Source organism: Paramisgurnus dabryanus, chromosome 3 (assembly GCF_030506205.2).
Source record: "Paramisgurnus dabryanus chromosome 3, PD_genome_1.1, whole genome shotgun sequence".
Classification (NCBI taxonomy): Eukaryota; Metazoa; Chordata; class Actinopteri; order Cypriniformes; family Cobitidae; genus Paramisgurnus; species Paramisgurnus dabryanus.
In genome coordinates this window covers 1,605,894-1,624,360 of record NC_133339.1, presented here as the reverse complement: position 1 = coordinate 1,624,360, position 18,467 = coordinate 1,605,894, and the positions used below count along the sequence as shown (strand labels likewise).

The following is an 18,467-nucleotide window of genomic DNA, read 5'->3' as shown; positions in this document are numbered from 1 at the left end:
TTAATTGACGAGATATCTCGTCAATGGCGGGGAAAGAGTTAAGGAAAATCACCTTTTTTTGCTGTGCTGAATTGATGAGGCACACAGGAGAGTGGCAACGCACACTCAAATTCAAGTTCAAAAACTTAGAACGCAAAGAGGTGGAAAACCGCGAGACTTCGCTGCAGTGCTGTTCGTCCAACCAACTTCAGGTGGCAGATGATCTGCCGGCTTTTAAAGCAAAAAGAGGTGATTTGGTATTGTACTTGCTGCTCCTTAAATACTCGCGTGATGGCGATCAATGAAACTTCCATATTGTAAAATATTTCTGAGTGAAATAGAACATATGACACGAGGGAAATAATGGGCATAGTTGGGTTTTCCACTTTCAATTAAAAAATAAGATTTGCCAGTTTTGATTTCATGGGGACTTTAAGCATTTTAAGTATTTTAATTATTTTGTCAAAAAAAAAAATACAATATACAAAAACATATTAACATTATATAACTTAAATTACCTTTAGTTTCTTCAGAGTGGATGTTTGAAATCAGCACTGTAAAAAATAACAGAAACACTGATGAACCATTGACAGATCTTGTTGTTTTTGTATGTGTTTGTATACGTGTGTGTGTGTGTGTGTGTGTGTGTGTGTGTGTGTGTGTGTGTGTGTGTGTGTGTGTGTGTGTGTGTGTGTGTATGCGCACACATGTGCAGCAAACAGCATTTATTGAAGCCAAGCTGCAAAAACATTTAATGACAGGTTTTATCTTAGTATGACATCATAGTGCTGTTAAAGACCACCCCTGGTAAAAGGTCAACACCTACCACTACGTCACTGACTCTTTAGCCCAGCCCACCACTTCACACCTATACAAAGCTACACAAAGATGGGTTCAAGTTTACTACAATTGGTACCTAAATAAATTATTAGCACTTTTTAGTTCATAATATTCATGGTGTCTCAAAAAATCACAGACAAGTACACTTAGATGTTCGAAAGATTATCTTAAGTAGTACTAAAGAAGAATTTTTTGTATATTATGTACAAATTTAGTGCTGAAAAATAGAGCACCTAAAGTACACTATGGAAATGTACTTCTTTTTCACCTGGGTTGTGCTACTCTGAAATTCACGTAACTGTGCTGTGCGCATCATAAGGTTTTTACGAAGGAATATGAATGTGAGTGGTCGCACAATTGAAGTCTCTTCTGTTGAATCGTGCTCTGACGTGATTTGCGATCACACTGCACATTTCACGCCTAAGCCAAAGTGAACCACGCCTGAGCCAAACTCTGTAAGCAGACTAGGACACGATTAACCAAACTGCGCCTGGGCACGTCACAGTAGTCAAATGAACGGCTCGGAAGTGGTTTGATTTGGATAATCTGAGTGCACCCTAAAGGGGATCGCACACCGGCAGCGCTGCTCAGGGCCGCGCAGCGCCGTGCCGTTCAAAAAAAAAAAAAAAAAAAAAAATCGAACACATTGTTTTCTATGAGTATACGCACACCGGCGCGGACAGGCTCCACCTGCCCCACTCACATAGTTTAACATTAAATAACATCATATTTGTCCCAAATCGTTAACGATTAACATTGGCTGCTAACGTATTTTTTGCATTTTGAAGTAGACGCTATCTGACGAAGCTCGCGCTATATAATGTGCACTTCCGGTTTACAATACCTCCGAGTTGTCCTAGACGCAAGCGCGACGCTGAGCTGCGTGGCCGGTGTGCGATCCCCTTAAAGGAGTAGTCCACTTTATAGATGGGGCCCATTGACTTTCCATAGTATTTTTTTTCCTACTATAAAAAGTCAATGGACCCCATCTCTAAAGTGGACTACTCCTTTAAGGATCATAATTTCTTATACCAAGATTGACTCAACAAAATTAAAAAGACCTAACGGAGGAGCGCAGGATTCTTTCATGATGTCTCAATCGGTTAAACTGTCCCTGGTGATATAGCGTCACTGGCACATTTCCTTTACTTTCACAATAATACAGTATCTATTTTCAACACTGCGTTATGGGTCAGTTTTAATTTTAGTCATCCATGGACACAGGGTTGCCAACTTTGGTGATTTGTCTGGAGTGAGATTTCTCCCCAAACATGCGTATGCAGCGGCATACTGGAAATTTTGGCCAGTGGCCACTGCTCCTGCCACCACAAGCCTCTTACCATCTAAACCTACACTGACTACATTCATTTCCAAATGTTTGATGTTTTTGTTTTGATAAGTTTCTTTTTGTTTCTGGCAAGTTTCTTTTTGTTTTGATAAGTTTCCTTTTGTTCACTGTTACTTTGACTATTTGATTTATTATGTGATTGTTATGATCAGTTCATTGCTGAAAGAGAGGTTAATGTTAATCTATGAGGTTAATGCATGAGTGAGGACTAGCATTGCATTTATTCTACTTTATTGTCAACTCATGATCTGATTCAATAGGTTGTGTTAGTAAACTGAGGTTAATACACAGATGAGTTTAATACATGGTTTTGTTTTTTGTTTGTCATTTACTGTTGAATCGATCTCGCAGTGCTTAGACTTCACATGCAGATGAGCGCTGAGCATTGGGTAAATGAGACAAAGACCCCCATCATGGTGGGTATGGCCATGCACATGAGTGAAAAAAATACAGCAAAGAATGTTTTTTTTAGCGTGAAATTTCTTTTTTGAGCATGAGAGCGTGAGATTGAGGCTGAATGCGTGACTGTCACGCCAGATGCGTGAGTGTTGGCAACCCTGTGGACATCCAGCTACATCATCTGTTAATTAACCAATAAATGCAACTTCCTCATTTGTATCCTCAGTAAGAGCCGCAGCATTTACCTGAATTTGCAAACTCTTGCATAATGTCTTGCAAAAAAGATTGCATATCGAATACTTTGCTGGGAACTGTTTGGCCTTTTGTGGTTAGCATCTCGTATACAATGTGAGCTTTCTGGGCCTTTCTTGAGCTGTGCTCTTGGCTGACGGTCAATATTGTGCCTTTGCTTGTTTTAGTTTATTACTACTATTTTGTTGAGCCTGCACAATGTACAAAATGTAGGTACAAAACAAGACCTTAGGGTACCACCCCAGGACAGAATAGGTTTTGAACTGTTTTTTTTTCTGATAGTGTAACTCGCTCTTGGTAAGCAAATTGTAATGGATCAAGGTTATAGCATCGGTCTGCTGTAAATCACTTCTTTAAACATTTTATCAAAACATTTCATAACTAATGCTGTTGCAACTGGTCCAAAATCATTACTGTGATTCCGACAGTAATACTGCAACACAAATTTATACCATGTTTACCATCATACGGTTACAGATTATTTGAAATGTCCCGAGTATTTATAAATTTAATGAACAGAAGTGTTTTAATATGCACAACTTTACAGAAACTTTAATAGAAAATAGCCTATTAATTAATAATAATTTTTTTAGACCGCACTCGTGTTTAGGATGATGAGGAGTATCTTTCTAAAATGACAGATTCAACAACATCGGCTGTTGTGTGATGCCCCAACCACAGACAAAATGTCAGTATAAAAATATTGAACTAAATTGTTGAATTTGCTATTCAAGTATATTTCACTTGTTTTAATGGACACTCACTAACTTCTTTTTTATTCACATCTGTAGAGTTGCATTACAGACACTCTTAAAAGTGCATGAATGTGCAGTAACCTGTGTGTTATCAACAGCCATTTACTGGGTTTACAGATGTTTACAGATTTTACTATCACACCATATAAAATGTTTCTGTTCAACTGGTTTCACATCACAAATACAGGAACAAAAACACTAAAGTCCATTATTCACCTATAGAACACAACAGATACACTTCTGTTTAACACACACACACACACGCACAAACAAACAAACATAATTCCCTCTATATCATGAGAGCTAAGATTATGAGAAATACAGGAGCAGTAAATGACTTGATCCTGTAGACTAAGGTGACCAGACGTCCCCGTTTTCCGGGGACAGTCCCGTTTTTTGGTGTTCTGTCCCCGACTAAAGCTGTCCCCGGAAATGTCCCTGTTTTACAGCATGTCCAAAACAACCAGCAAATACACTGAAAACCCGATCAACATAGCGTTTGTAGTACCAGACCGGAGCAATCATGTAATGATTATTTTCACCAGCAGAGGGGGCCACGAGCTACTTATTACTTGCGCACGCCACTGATTTAGCGATGAAGAATTTACTACGAGACACACGAGAAAGCGTCATTATCATCAATTAAGTTGTCATAAGATATGAAAACTGATCACAGTATGTTACGAAGCAATTGTTTTGTGTAGGCTAAATATGTTTACATTTTGCATGATTCCTTCTGTTCTTCCCGTTTACAATGTTATGAAATCAGCTGAAGTAGTACCTTAGAGGTCATTTTTGATGATAGGGTGTGTCTCTTGTAAAAAACGGAAAAAATAGATTTTTAGGATACAGAAATTGTTCAATGCATTGAATTAGAAACACTGCAAAAAATGACTTTCTTATTAGTATTTTTCTCTTGTTTTCAGTACAAATATAAAAAATTCTTAAGTCAAGATGCATTTTCTTGATGGGCAAAATGACCTAAGAATATAAGTCAAATTTTTTGACCAAAATATCAAATGTGTGCTTAAAACAAGCAAAAAAAAAGAATCTACCACAACTTAATTCAAGTTCACAACTTTTTTTTTGCATGTTTTAAGCACAAATTCACTTACATTTTTTTCATAAAGCTAGATTTTTCTTAGGGGATTTTGCTTATCAAGAAAATGCATCTTGATTTAAGATTTTTTTGATATTTGAACTGAAAATACGACAAAAATACTATGAAGTAAGAAGTAAGTCATTTTTGCAGTGAACCCACAACAATAAAAAGAAGTAAACTTTCAAAAAACTTTTTGTCCCCATTTTGTAATTCATAGAAAACAACAAATGAGATTTTAATGAGATTTTGACCATTTAACTAGGAAATGTCCCCGGTTTTCATTTTAAAAATTTGGTCACCTTACTGTAGACGATGTAATTGATGTGTAGTCAAATCCATAGAGAGAAGATAATACTTACAGAGAACTAGAGGAAGAGAAATCAACTCCATACTGATCTACTGATGACTGACACTTAAACAATAAACACACTGTGATAAACACTCAACACTTCCTCTATTACACCTTGTACCTCCCTGCATCACAATTTACAAACTTTCTGTCCTAAATAGTATTCAAAGCTAGAATTAGTGCATCCTATAGTCTGTTGAAATTAGTATCTTTATAATACTTAGATGATTTGTTTCTGGAGAAAATTTGAAGTGTAGATCTATTAACAATCAAACTGCTAATCATAACCCACTAATCATTGTGAGAGGGAGGAGTTTGATGATGTTTCACCAAAAAATTTATATAAAATATAAAGTGAACATTGCATAAGAAATGATGAATGAATGAAAGATAAAATGTAATGAGAAGTTGTCTTTTTATGTGTGTGATAGTAAATGATAACAGGATGGGTCTAGACCAGGGATGGGCAACTGGTGCCCCGAGGGCTGCAAACGGCTTCTTTACTTTAAATCATCATTACACCACTGCTCACAAAGGCAAGTATTATCTGCCGGTGACGCCAGAATTGCCCTTATCTCAGATTTGAAAGGGTAAATACATTGCCAGCAAAACCTTTTTTTGCCAAATGCATGACAGTGCAAGAATCATCACTAAAGGCATTTTAATCAGTTTCACTTGTACTTGCTAAAGCAAAGATCATGTTATCAGAGGACAAAACTGTAAAGCAATGCGTGATTGAGATGGCATTTGTGAGATGAGAAAACGGTCAACAACTTTGACTCTGTATCTTTGTCCCGCCGAACAGTAAAGGGCGATTTATAGTCGTGCGTAGGTCCTACGCCGTAGCTACTTTACCCCTGGCTATACATAGCCTGTGCGTAGCCTGACGCGCACCTCACAAAATTTTTAACAGCGCGTCAGATCTACACGGACCGCACGCGCTGTGATTGGTCCACCAGAACCCCTCCCGTCAGGTAAAAAAACCTGCGTCATAGGTATTTCCGTTTGTGACGGTGAAAACAAAGATGAGCCAAGTTGAGGAGTGATTTAACTCAAACTACATCAAAAGTCGCTGTTTATTTACTTCCATCATTGCTGGTCTTCTCAAATTATACACAACAAGTTGCTGTTTCTTCTTCGTTTGTGGGTTAACTTGCTTATCTTCTTCTTCTGTGACTTCTTTTGCTGCTACTGTGGTTACACGCGTGATTACTGCCAACCAGCGGTCTGCGGGTGTGTTTGCACGTCGACGCGGAGGACGACGCAAAAGTATAAATGAAAACCGACGCGGAACCTACGCCGTCGCGGCTACGCCGTAGGACCTACGCACGACTATAAATCGCCCTTTATGCATCGAATTTCTTACATTCAACGTCAAGATCATGATAAGCTAAAGCAAATAATTTCTCTCACGCTTGATGAAAGCACAGGCATGACAGACAGCTACTAATCTTTGCAAGAATGATTACAGAAAACTTTGATGTTCACAGAGGTGGAAACAGTAATAAAATATTGTACTCAAGTAAAAGTAAAGTTACTTTAATTATATTAAGGTCCAGAACTAAGGCTTTGTGCAGTAAATGCGGCTCCATTTAAAAGCAGGTGATGGCGATTTACTACTAATCAAGGAACCGGCTTCACTGACGAGATGCGCAATGACTATCACATGCAAATTATCGCGCAACCCTATTGGGCACAAGTGCTTAATGCAGCAAACTACGGGATCCAGAATTTCTTTGCGACATGGCCTTTATAGAGAGATATTTTTTGCCAAGTACAGAAAAGAAATCAAAGGTCTAAAAGAGAGGGCAATTCAAAATTTGTTTCAAGGACTTTCACATCATGCAACGTTGCATAGACCTTTTGGCAGACCTTCTGAACATGTCTGTCAGTGAGCAGCCTGGAGATTTGCGGCTAGAACTCAGCGAACTTCAGTCCAAGCCCTTTTTTCAGTCAAAGCGCAACAAAAGGGGGCTTGATTAACTGCTACCAGAGTCCCGTTTTCCTCTCCTCAGAAATTTTGCACTGCAATCAAAGTTGTCATTTAGAATAAGCATAATTGCTAAGTTTTATAGTTAAAATCTTTATAGACACATTAATTGTACAAAAAAAAAGGAAATTAAAAATTATGTCAAATGTGACCATGTGGTTTTTACGGTCTGGCCCCCTTGGTATAAAGGAGAAAAATGCCGGCCCTCGTCATTATCAGAGTACCCTGGTCTAGACAAAACCAACCACTTCTGTTATGTGTTAATATGTCCTAGTTCTTGCATAATCTATTACTGGACGTTTAGATACAGTATACTTTCACAACCAAACAGTACATGAGTTTGAAAAAGTACAAACTTTAAAAAGACTTAATCAACCGTTAATGGCACATAGATTAACTCAAAACAAATTATCCTTGATGCAGTTTTATTTAAGATCATCCAAATAATAGCTTGCTTGATATTCTTAATTTATTTACTTAAATTTAGTGCTTAATTCAGTTTAGCTTAAACCGATATGGCATAAAACACATTTCCCTGACCAAAAATATGTTTTAAATATATGCAAAATACATTTTGTAGAAAGTAAAGCTTAATTAAATATTTTTGAATTTGAAAATATATTCAGTTTTAACCTTCATTGTTCGGAATCATTCATTAATGTTTAATGTTTGCTATTGATTCCTCTGTAGAAAGTAGGGATGGGCATGATTAATCGACGATCGATAATTGATCGTTAAGAATTTAGTCGATGACGTTAATTTGTTATTGATTAATCGAATACTTTTTTTTTATCTAATGCAGGTTGCGTTGCCTAGCGTAGCGTGTGTCTTGAAGCAATTAAATGAATTTTACTGTGTGGCAGCAATTCAACATTTTACCACCAGGGTGCAATATTTGACACCATACTCCGTTATCTGTGACCTTCCGTTTTGATTTCAAAAAAATAATCATGAAGAGGTCATGATTTTTTTGAACAAATGAGGTCTCTGTTTAAGAATGTGGCTCGCAGCTGCAGGTTCCGCTGCTTTAGAGCGCCGCATATTCAAGCGCATAATATGGTCCGTTTGTCTAACTAAATGTAGTTTAACTGTTTGCCACAAGTTGATCTTGTAATAAAGGTCTCATGGAGGAAAACAAGCTGTATTTTTGTATTCAACATTTTTGAATAATAAGTTAAATAATTGTTATTTATTATAAAAAAATTAATGATTAATCGATAGTCGATCGTTAATTCTCCCGACAATCGACTAAAAAAATTTAATCGAATGCCCATCCCTAGTAGAAAGCATTGTCTGTTAGTTTCGAACTTTACAAACTGTTTGTGATTAATTTGTATTCAGTTTGTTAAATTTACTATTTATAAATAATGTGTAATTTCAGCTTAAGAACAATGAATTCATATTAGTTTTATGTTGTTGGAGATAACGGAGTAGTTACATCTTCTTTCTGTAGTTTCACTCTGTTTCAACATATTCATTGTAGTGTGGAATAAAAATAAAGCAGCATTCTCCCACAAGCTTACATTACATTTCTAAAAAAAATACATTTCTTATTTACAATCCATACAGCAAAAGAGTGTTTCCTTACAAAAATTTTAAGGTTTAGAGTATGTATAAAATATAATATTTTTGCAGTTAAAAATATATTTAACTTTAACCTTTTCACCTGTTACGTACAGGTTTGTAACAAAAACAAAGGCTTTCTTCCAATGTGACATGAATTTAAATCTTTTTTAAAAACGTAAATATATATATATATATATATATATATATATATATATATATATATATATATATATATATTTTAAGTAGCCTAAATAAAAAACGAAAATTTTTTGGTGCAAATTGCTTCCACTACCTGGCGCACGTTCAAGTTCAACTACGGTTTCCGGGTTGAACGTCATGTTTCACGGGCTCCGTAGTGTTCCACTCCAGTTTTAGATGCACTCATGAACTTGCCTAAACACTCCCATCGGGGAAATCCCTGTCGCAGATTCAACAAAAAATTGGAGCGGTCTTTTTTCAGACTGCAAAAAACACTCAAAGTACAAGGAAATCAGTAGCAGTAGCCATGTGTCAGGTAAGCTATGTACAATTTTGGGATAAAAATCCTATATAATATACAAATGAATACTCTTATTCTCTGTAATAGCAAAGTTTTGTCAGTGAATCTTCATTAAAAACATCCATTATGATGATTGTAGAGTTGTGTTCTACAAAGGTGGGATGGTTTAATACGTGTTATGCAAGACAAACATATATGTCAGGAAAAGCAATGTCTGGCCATATGCCAATGTCCACAGACTATTGGTTGTTTGGCAAGTTGTTAGGGTCCCTCTTGCAGCCAACTTAATTTAATTTAAGCTGATAATAGTCAGTTTTACTGCCATTTTGCGCAGCAGCAGCTATAAAAACGGCTCTCCTGATTTTGCCAAGTGATTGATGTCCTCAGAGAAACATTATGTTGACCCTGGGGCAACATTTCAATCAACCAATCAGATTTCAGAAATAAGCTTACAGTTTGTTTTAAGTTTAAGCTTACAACCAGGATTAGCTGTTTCTAGACCATTGTTTTTCACTTATCATGTCCATCTGATTTTAGGGTTTGGTTATGGTTAGGTTTGGGGTAGGTTTAGGTTTTATTTAGAAAAATGTTGTCCTTGGGTCAACCCAATATGTTGCCCTGAGGACATCAACCACTTGGCAAAATCAGTTCGAGCTATAAAAACCACCAATTTTGTTGAACGTTTTGCTACTCAACAGGACGAGCTCCTGGTCACATGGAGAAGTGAGGTCAATGCATAGTCAAGTGCAAAGACCACAAGTGTGGGTATTTGGATGCAGCCTCTGTTTAAAAAATGTTGTGCAACATTTTGTCGGGGTTGAGCCCTTAAGTAAAGGGAGATTGTTTCGAGGAGGGGAAGAGATTTGCGTTTTGATTAAAGATTATGTGGGCACAATAATTAAAAAAATAATAATAATGAAGTCTCATATAAATAATTTGTAAAAAAAACCACAATTTTTCAAAACAAATTACAGTTTTTAATTTCAATTTAATTGCGACTTTAAAATTATATTTGAAAATATATATATTTTTGCTGTATAACTTGTGAAGATAAACAGATATCATACTGCATCAACACACATAAGTTCATTTAAGAATATTTAACTAATTTTTACTACAAACAATATTGCTTCAATACTCACAAATCACATAAAAATATACATATCAGTTCAACAACAATACAAAATCATTAAACGAAAGTGAACTGCACATGGCTAATTAGCATATCAGAGGCTAAACTGCTAACAATACCAAACAACCTAGGTGTCATAGCATTAGCCTATTTAATATTCTTCTAAACACTCTGCAGTCACTGAGAAAATGAGCCTTTATCCTACCAGAAACATCTCAAAGTTGATAAACTCTGAGTGGCTTTTTCCATCTGCCCTTAAAATCCTTCAATGAATTCAACATGCAGTTTACTCCAAAGTAGACGGCTGCATCTAGATTCTAGATGGATGGACGATTTCGAATTCGTGAATCAGTGGAACGTGTTTCAAAATGTTGTGGCTAGAAGGGATACAGCTACTGCCAAAATCTCGAGAAATCTCGCCGGAGCCATGTTTTCATCCAAAAATATATTTAATAATTGTGTAAAAATGGAAAAATGTTTAATTAACAAAAAAATAAATACAAATTAAAAAACATCCTTTAAATTAATACATAGGTTATATCCAGTTAAACATGTGCTGGAAAGGTTTAAACTGAATATTGACTACTCATGTTGTTTTTTGTCGAGGTGAAAATATAATAATTTTTCATTTATTTTTCAGTATACACATTGCACTATGAACAGTTTTGGGTTGATGAGGATCGAATCATTATGAGGAAATTGAACATTGTTTTACAGCTGATTTGAAAAGGCATCTTATTTAATTTAAAATTTTACTGGCATACGGCAAAAATATTTAAATATACAAAAAAATTCCCAAAGAAATTATTTGCTGAAATATAGTTTGGAATATGTTTACAAAAATATATTTTTCACCGATATATTTTTTTGATATAAAAACTAACCTAGACACTGGTCAACGGGTTCACTTTGTGATTAACTAAAAAAAAACTTTGTGATCAACTCCCCCTAGTGGTAACACATCGGATTTTCTACACAGTTTTGACGTAATGAAGCCTCGTTTGCTAAAATCATGTGACTTCTGTTCGAAACGGTTCTGACTAGATGGGATACAGCTACGGCCAAATCTCGCGAGATGTTGTGTTTAGGTGTAGGTTTGGGGTACGATAAGGATTAAAAGCAGCGGTTCTGACGAGGAAGGATACAGCTACGGCCTAAATCCCGAGAAATGTTGTGTTTTTATGGTTAGGTTTGGGGGTAGGATTAGGATAAAAACACACTTATCTGGCGAGATTTTGACCGTGGCTGTATCTCTTCTAGCCACAAATCTGCCCCTCTACTCTGGAAAAGCTCAAAACACGTGACTCTTCTTGCTGGAAAATATGGCGGCGCCCTGTGCTACCCAATGCTTTTACAAAGCAGGTGAGATTCAGGTTAGGATAGCAAATTTAACCTTTAACTAACGTTAAAAACAAGATTATTCAGACTGACGGTATTGCTAGTGACGCATACGAGACCGTAATAGCTCGTGCATGGTTATTATTAATCGCATATTGAGTAATCTCTTATTCATTTTTGTTTCATATGCCATGTATATCACTGTTTACTATTGCCGTCTCTCAATCCGAAGGCTGCAAACTCCGGAGGTCGCATCTGTACCTCAAGACTGTCTTATTTCAGAATATTAACAAGTATAAAGTTGACTATTATTCTTAGTTAATCGTAAATTGTTGTAATATGAATATGACTTGCGGATGCAATGCTTAGTTAACTTAAATGAACCAGGATTGATGACGTTTGCAGACTGCATATGCGACCTCCGCAGTATGCAGCCTTCGGACTGAGAAACGGCCAATATGACCATATATTAAAGGGATAGTTCACCCCAAAAGGAAAAATTCTGAGTTAATTTACTCACGCTCATGTGTTCTGGACCTGTTTAACTTTTTTCTAATAAACACACACACACACACAAATAAATTTTGATATATCAAAATAATCAATGGTTGAAACCATAGTAGGAAAACCAAATACTTTGGAAGAATTGTGATAAAAGATAATGTAAATTTTTTAATAAAATATGGTAAGCACAGAGTTGAGTACAGGTTCGTTTTTCTGACTATGAAAGTCGATAGGCTTCTTCGACTTCATGCGGCACTAGGGTGGCCATTCGTGCCAGTTCTGCCGGACAGGTCCCGAACATGTTTTCGGGTTCGTTCTCCGGAAGTCGCGTTGCTCGACCGCATATACGTCATCGAGGTTCACACATTTCAGTTAAAATACATTAGAAAATTAAGATTTATTTATTTTAAGACATACAATCATTGTAGTTTCATTCTTACATTGAAATGTAACGGTTGCTTTTTTTTAATTAAACCCGAAATATTAAACCTTGATGACATATGCGGTCGACCAACGCGACTTCCGGAGAACTAACCCGAAAACATGTTCGGGACGTGTCCGGCGGAACTGGCACGAATGGCCACCCTATGCGGCACTGCTCGAATTGTTCTCGCTGTACTTTGATGTCATCTGGCCGTCTGTTCTTGAAGGGCCGCACGAAGTCGAACAAGCCTAATGGTTTCCATCAGCTGTGTGCTTATTATCATTTATCAAAAGTTTTTTTTTCACTTTTGGGTGAACTATCACTTTAAGACACACTAATAGCGCCAAGCGTGCCGCACAAGCCCTGAAAAGTGAAGCCAAAATGTCTCGGTCGTCCCCCAGTGTCTGGTCCCAGTATAGGTCATAAACCCCGCCTCCCCATGTTATTCAATGGGACTTGAATCCAACTTAACAATTTAATTACACTTCAATTATCTTTTTTCCGAAGCTGGTTTCTGTCATTGACTGTAGTTTTTATCACGCTGATGTAAATGCAAGTGTTTGTTTTTAAAATAAGTTTGTTTTTAGTTAGTTATTTAATGCTATAAAAACGGTGGTGTTACGTCATAATTGACAGCTGTGATATGCGCATTCTGCGAGGGCGGGTCTTGCTTTCGCAGCTTTACTTCATGCTCACTACTGCCCAGGACTGGTCCGAAATCGCTACTACGCACACTCAAGACCCAAGATGTCAGCGCCGTATCGGGACACTGACGGCTTCACTTTTCACCAATGAAAGAGAGTGAACGGGCGTCGTCCATCTTTTTTTACAGTCTATGAATAGCTCTATGAATAATTCCAGTCAGGACCACCATTTCCACACATGTAACTTTAAATCATAGACATATAAACTTTTATTACAAGGATCTGAAAATGTACAAATATTTATATGGTAAAACTGCATCAGAGTGGATCTAAAGTCAACTACACGCACAGGGAAATTAAGTACAATTCACATCCTTGGCCACATCCCTCTCTACTTCCCAAATTGTTGGCACTGCATACCCGCTAACCCACCCTGGGTTGACCCACACCTGTTTTGGACCCCATCACTTTGATCCTGATCACAGTCTCTTTTTTTATCTATAGTCTTTGTTGATGTGAGTTTCAACCTGGTAGTGGTGGATCCCAAATAATAGGATTTTCTGGTTCAGCATCTAGATTAAGCATCGCATAGTGGAAGCATTATCATATTTAATAATTTCATGAGCTATATAATTGGAGTGAACCTTGTTCGGTTTGTGACATAAGAGTGGCTATTTAACTGGAGTTATTTGGCAACCTTACTGAAATGCAACTTTTTATACTTACAAATATTCCTTGGGACCTGAATTAGTTTGCTGAGATGTATTTACTTAGGGTCAGAGCTGCTTGTTTACAATATTTTCATTGTATATCAAGGTGGATCCAGGCTGCTACAAAGATTAGGACAGCTGCCAGCTTACTACAAAAGTTCATCTGGTGTCCAATGCCCATCTCGCCGAGGCTTCTTCTGGAAGAAGTCGAAAGGGTCCCAGAGCGTGGTCCGGCCTGCCATAGTGCGTCCCTCTTATGCTGTACCTAAGGTAATATGCAACCTCATTAAGTTGCACTAAAAATAAAAAGTTAGTGAATAAATTAATTTGTGAATAATATTTATTCCAAATGTTTCTTGTCCATCATAACTCTCCTCTCAGCACATCCAGAGGCCAGATTACGTGTCATCAAGCAAAGTTCCTGAGTGGCCAGATTACTTGGAGATTAAAGATGAAGAGCAGATTCAGGGATTAAGAAGAGCATGTCAGCTTGCCAGACATATACTGATGCTAGCAGGGAAGAGTTTAAAGGTAAACACTACATAATTTTTTTAAATATTGACTTAGCTTGATGTAAGATGTCCTTGAATTGTTGTTTGCAGACGCATTCACCAAATTGTTTCTTTTAAAGGTTGGTATGACGACTGATGAAATAGACTTTATAGTCCATCATGAAACAATCTGTCACAATGCCTACCCCTCTCCTTTACACTATGGGGGCTTTCCGAAGTCAGTCTGTACCTCTGTAAACAATGTGGTATGCCATGGCATTCCAGACAGGTAACATACATGCTTTATTGCGACCGAAGGTTAATATATATTTATTTGTTGGCGTCAATATTGTGCTTTGTTTTCTAGTCGGCCATTGCAAGATGGAGATATCATCAATATAGATGTCACGGTGAGTCTTCTTTTTTTAAATGATTGTACGTCATGCATAAAATCTCTATATTGTTTAAAAAGTGAGAAATAATTTTTCACGCATCTTTAAATTGCGATGATGTATTCTGCAGGTTTATCTAGAGGGTTACCATGGTGACACCTCAGAAACATTTTTGATTGGTTCAGTAGATGAACAGGCGAGGAAGTTAGTAGATGTGGCTCGTCAGTGTAGAGATCAGGCCATTGCTGCCTGTGGACCAGGACAGCCATTGAACGTCATTGGCAACACTATCAGGTGTGGATTTGCACATGGTTATCCAAAAACAATTCTCTTACATGTGTCAGCATAAATTTTTCACTTTCTGAATTACAGCAATATAGCGAATTCACATGGGTTCTGTGTATGTCCATATTTTATCGGTCATGGGATAGGAACTTATTTCCATGGTCATCCAGAGATATGGCATCATGGTGAGTGCATCTTTTGACTAATTTCTCATTTAACATTATTGTGGGTGAAATGTTTGTATTGAGGCTTGACAAGTTGAATAGTTAATTTTTATTATTAATGCTTGCCTTATCTATTTAGCCAATGACAACGACCTACAAATGGAAGAGGGCATGTCCTTCACTATAGGTTTGTTGGTGTACTGTTTATTATTTTAGATGATAGGATTAACAGTGATGAGAGTTGTATTAAAAGTTATTGAAAATGTACAAAAGTAAGTGTAATACAAGCACTTACTTGTTAACTATTCAATTCTTCCAGAACCTATTCTTATGGAGGGTTCCTCAGAATTCAGGATTTTAAGTGACAAGTGGACTGCTGTATCTGTGGATGATAAAAGGTCTGTTCAGTTTGCTCTTTTACCCCTTTTCCAAGAGCCATTTCAATACTCTACTTAATTATTTATTACTTAAAGGATAACACCACCGTTTTTTTATATTTAACTATGTTCTTATCTCAACTTAAGTGAATCAATACATAGTAGGGATGGGCATGATTAATCGACGATCGATAATTGATCGTTAAGAATTTAGTCGATGACATTAATTTGTTATTGATTAATCGAATACTTTTTTTTTTATCTAATGCAGGTTGCGTTGCCTAGCGTAGCGTGTGTCTTGAAGCAATTAAATGAATTTCACTGTTTGGCAGCAATTCAACATTTTACCACCAGGGTGCAATATTTGACACCAAACTCCGTTATCTGTGACCTTCCGTGTTTTGATTTTTTTTTAAATAATCATGAAGACGTCATGATTTTTTTGGAACAAATGAGGTCTCTGTTTAAGAATGCGGCTTGCAGCTGCAGGTTCCGCTGCTTTAGAGCACCGCATATTCAAGCGCATATATGTTCCGTTTGTCTAACTAAATGTAGTTTAACTGTCTGCCACAAGTTGATCTTGTAATAAAGGTCTCATGGAGGAAAACACGCTGTATTTTTGTATTCAACATTTTTGAATTATAAAAGTTAAATAATAATTTTTTATTATAAAAATATAAATGATTAATCGATAGTCGATCGTTAATTCTCCCGACAATCGACTAAAAAAATGTAATTGAATGCCCATCCCTAATACATAGCAATTTTTTTCAATGCGTGCACTTGTAATCTTTGTACTGCGCGTCATGAATATGTTAGTATTTAGCCTAGCCCCATTCTTTCCTATGGCTCCAAACACGGATGAATTTAGAAGCCACCAAACACTTCCACGTTTTCCCTATTTAAAGACTGTTACATGAGTAGTTACACGAGTAAGTATGGTGGCACAAAATAAAACTTTTGTTTGAAGCAATAGGAATGAATGGGGCTAGGGTAAATGCTAACACATTAGAAGCGCTGTACAAAAATTAAAAGTGCACGCATTGAAAAAATATAAGTATGAATTATTTCATCTCAGTTTATGTAAGAACATAATAAAATATTGAAAGACTGTGATGTTTTCTTTTAATGCAAGCATATTACAGCCTGTATGTACTGTCGGAATTAACATAACATAAAATTTCTCAGGGCTAACTATCATGCTTTGAAAGTCTTTCTATTTACTGTAAATGTAAAATGTAATAAAATAACATTCAGTATATATTGTGTTGATCACCTGTGTGTGTTTGTTTTAATTCAGATCGGCACAATTTGAGCACACTGTTGTCATCACTTGTGATGGTGTGGAGGTTCTGACTAAACTACCAGATGAAGGTTGACAGACAATAATTATTTCATCTCGAAGTGTTTGTAAGGGGAAAACTTGAAGTTTGTGTGCTAATGGGTGTAAATGTTAGTAACAAAAATTGTTAGTAAAAGTTATTAAAAAATGTTTCATTACCTTGTTTCTTATTTTAAAATATAGTAGCTTGACCAAGTCTTCTAAAACATGGTTATGCAATAAATTTAACTTGCACAAGGTCTTAGACATCAGGTGCTCTGGCCAGGGAAATTGGAAAAAAGACACAATAAAGGATACAATAGCCATGACACTAATCTCATTAAAATATGCTAATTGTAATACAATATGGATAGCAATGGATATAAATTTTGGTGTACATAGTTTAATTATATCATGCATGTTACCTGCAACAAATCAAATTACAACCTGTAGTGATTGTATACTAATTTATAGCTGCTGACCTAAAATCAGCATAAAGGAATCTCTATGGCTAGTCTAAAAGACATCATTTTTTTTCTGATATATAGGCTAAATTTTGTTGTAAATTGAGTCTTTTTGCTTTTATCTAATCTATTAGAAGCTGATAAACAAATGTTCTTTTTTACACACTGGTTTATACCACAGAACCGAAACTAAAAACACACTGAACTTTTCTTCATCCGACCTCTAGCCACACTGATGTGTACTGCTATATATGAACTTGTCAGTTTATAATTATCAGTGACACTTAAGAGAAAATAACGTTGGTTGTTAGGTAGGTATAGAAATATAAACAAACCCATCACAGTATTCAGATCAAAACTCAGCCTGCATCATTTTTGCTACAGACATTGAATGATACCTGAGATCAAACTTGTGCTGTTATGTTTCTAAACAACCGAACTTAAGATGTCTGTTTACTGGATAATAAAATGAGAAAAAAAACAGAGTTTCTGGAGACCAGAATAAAATTGCTGGGATATTTTTTTTACCCATAATGGGTTAATATTGAACAGAACACATGTTGGGTTAAAAATAACCAAATGTTTGGATGTTGTTATGCAACCATGGGATATAACAACCCAGCCGTTGAGTTAAAATAACCCAGCATGTTCATATTTGTGCTATTTGTCATAATCTGAATTTGTTCTAATTTTATAAAGGACCATGTATTTCAAATATAACAATATTAAAATGTATAAAAGTTAGGCTAGTTTATTTTTTGTTTTTAGTTTTTGTTCTGCAGCCATCAATCAATAATGTATAAAGAGGAACCACAGCAACCCCAGTGAAATGGAATGGTTTACATTTGCATATTTTGCGAGCGTAAATACATTATTTCGTGCGGTAAGCGCACTCAAATAGAGAGCGACGCGCTCTTTTTCCTGACGTGTTAGCCCTGCAGCCAGTTAAAAATACTTTTCGTCAGAAAGCGCGTTGAAAAGGAGGAAAGCGGCATGTGTTTTCCGTGCGGTTTTCCGTGTGAAATGTGAACCGCCCCTAATGACATTTTCAATATACAATAATTTTTTAACATACAGCACAAAAATAAACATCATCATATACTCATGCATCTCATGCTGTTGTTTGTTCTGTTTACAGATTT

The 18,467-nt window shown here is 36.3% G+C and overlaps 1 protein-coding gene and 1 pseudogene across 1 annotated transcript; one reads left to right on the top strand and one right to left on the bottom strand.

The window, feature by feature from the left end:
- LOC135733730 (Fc receptor-like protein 5) overlaps nt 1–4,206 on the bottom strand; it is a 48,261-nt pseudogene extending 44,055 nt beyond the window's left edge.
- A 7,291-nt stretch (nt 4,207–11,497) lies between these two features.
- On the top strand, nt 11,498–18,425 carry metap1d (methionyl aminopeptidase type 1D (mitochondrial)). Its single transcript, XM_065277993.2, has 10 exons — nt 11,498–11,573; nt 13,938–14,101; nt 14,213–14,362; nt 14,463–14,611; nt 14,690–14,732; nt 14,845–15,008; nt 15,087–15,184; nt 15,303–15,350; nt 15,483–15,561; nt 16,841–18,425. The coding sequence occupies exons 1-10, from the start codon at nt 11,534–11,536 to the stop codon at nt 16,917–16,919; spliced, it is 1,014 nt and encodes a 337-aa protein (XP_065134065.2). The 5' UTR covers nt 11,498–11,533; the 3' UTR covers nt 16,920–18,425.
- Nucleotides 18,426–18,467: the final 42 nt, after the last annotated feature.

What these genes read in the sequence shown, in the direction of transcription:
- metap1d (XM_065277993.2), top strand. Translation starts at nt 11,534, where the DNA reads ATGGCGGCGCCCTGTGCTACCCAATGCTTTTACAAAGCAG. An exon ending in TGCCATGGCATTCCAGACAG is followed by an intron (nt 14,612 to 14,689) that starts GTAACATACATG and finishes TTTGTTTTCTAG; the next exon opens with TCGGCCATTGCAAGATGGAG. An exon ending in GGGCATGTCCTTCACTATAG is followed by an intron (nt 15,351 to 15,482) that starts GTTTGTTGGTGT and finishes CAATTCTTCCAG; the next exon opens with AACCTATTCTTATGGAGGGT.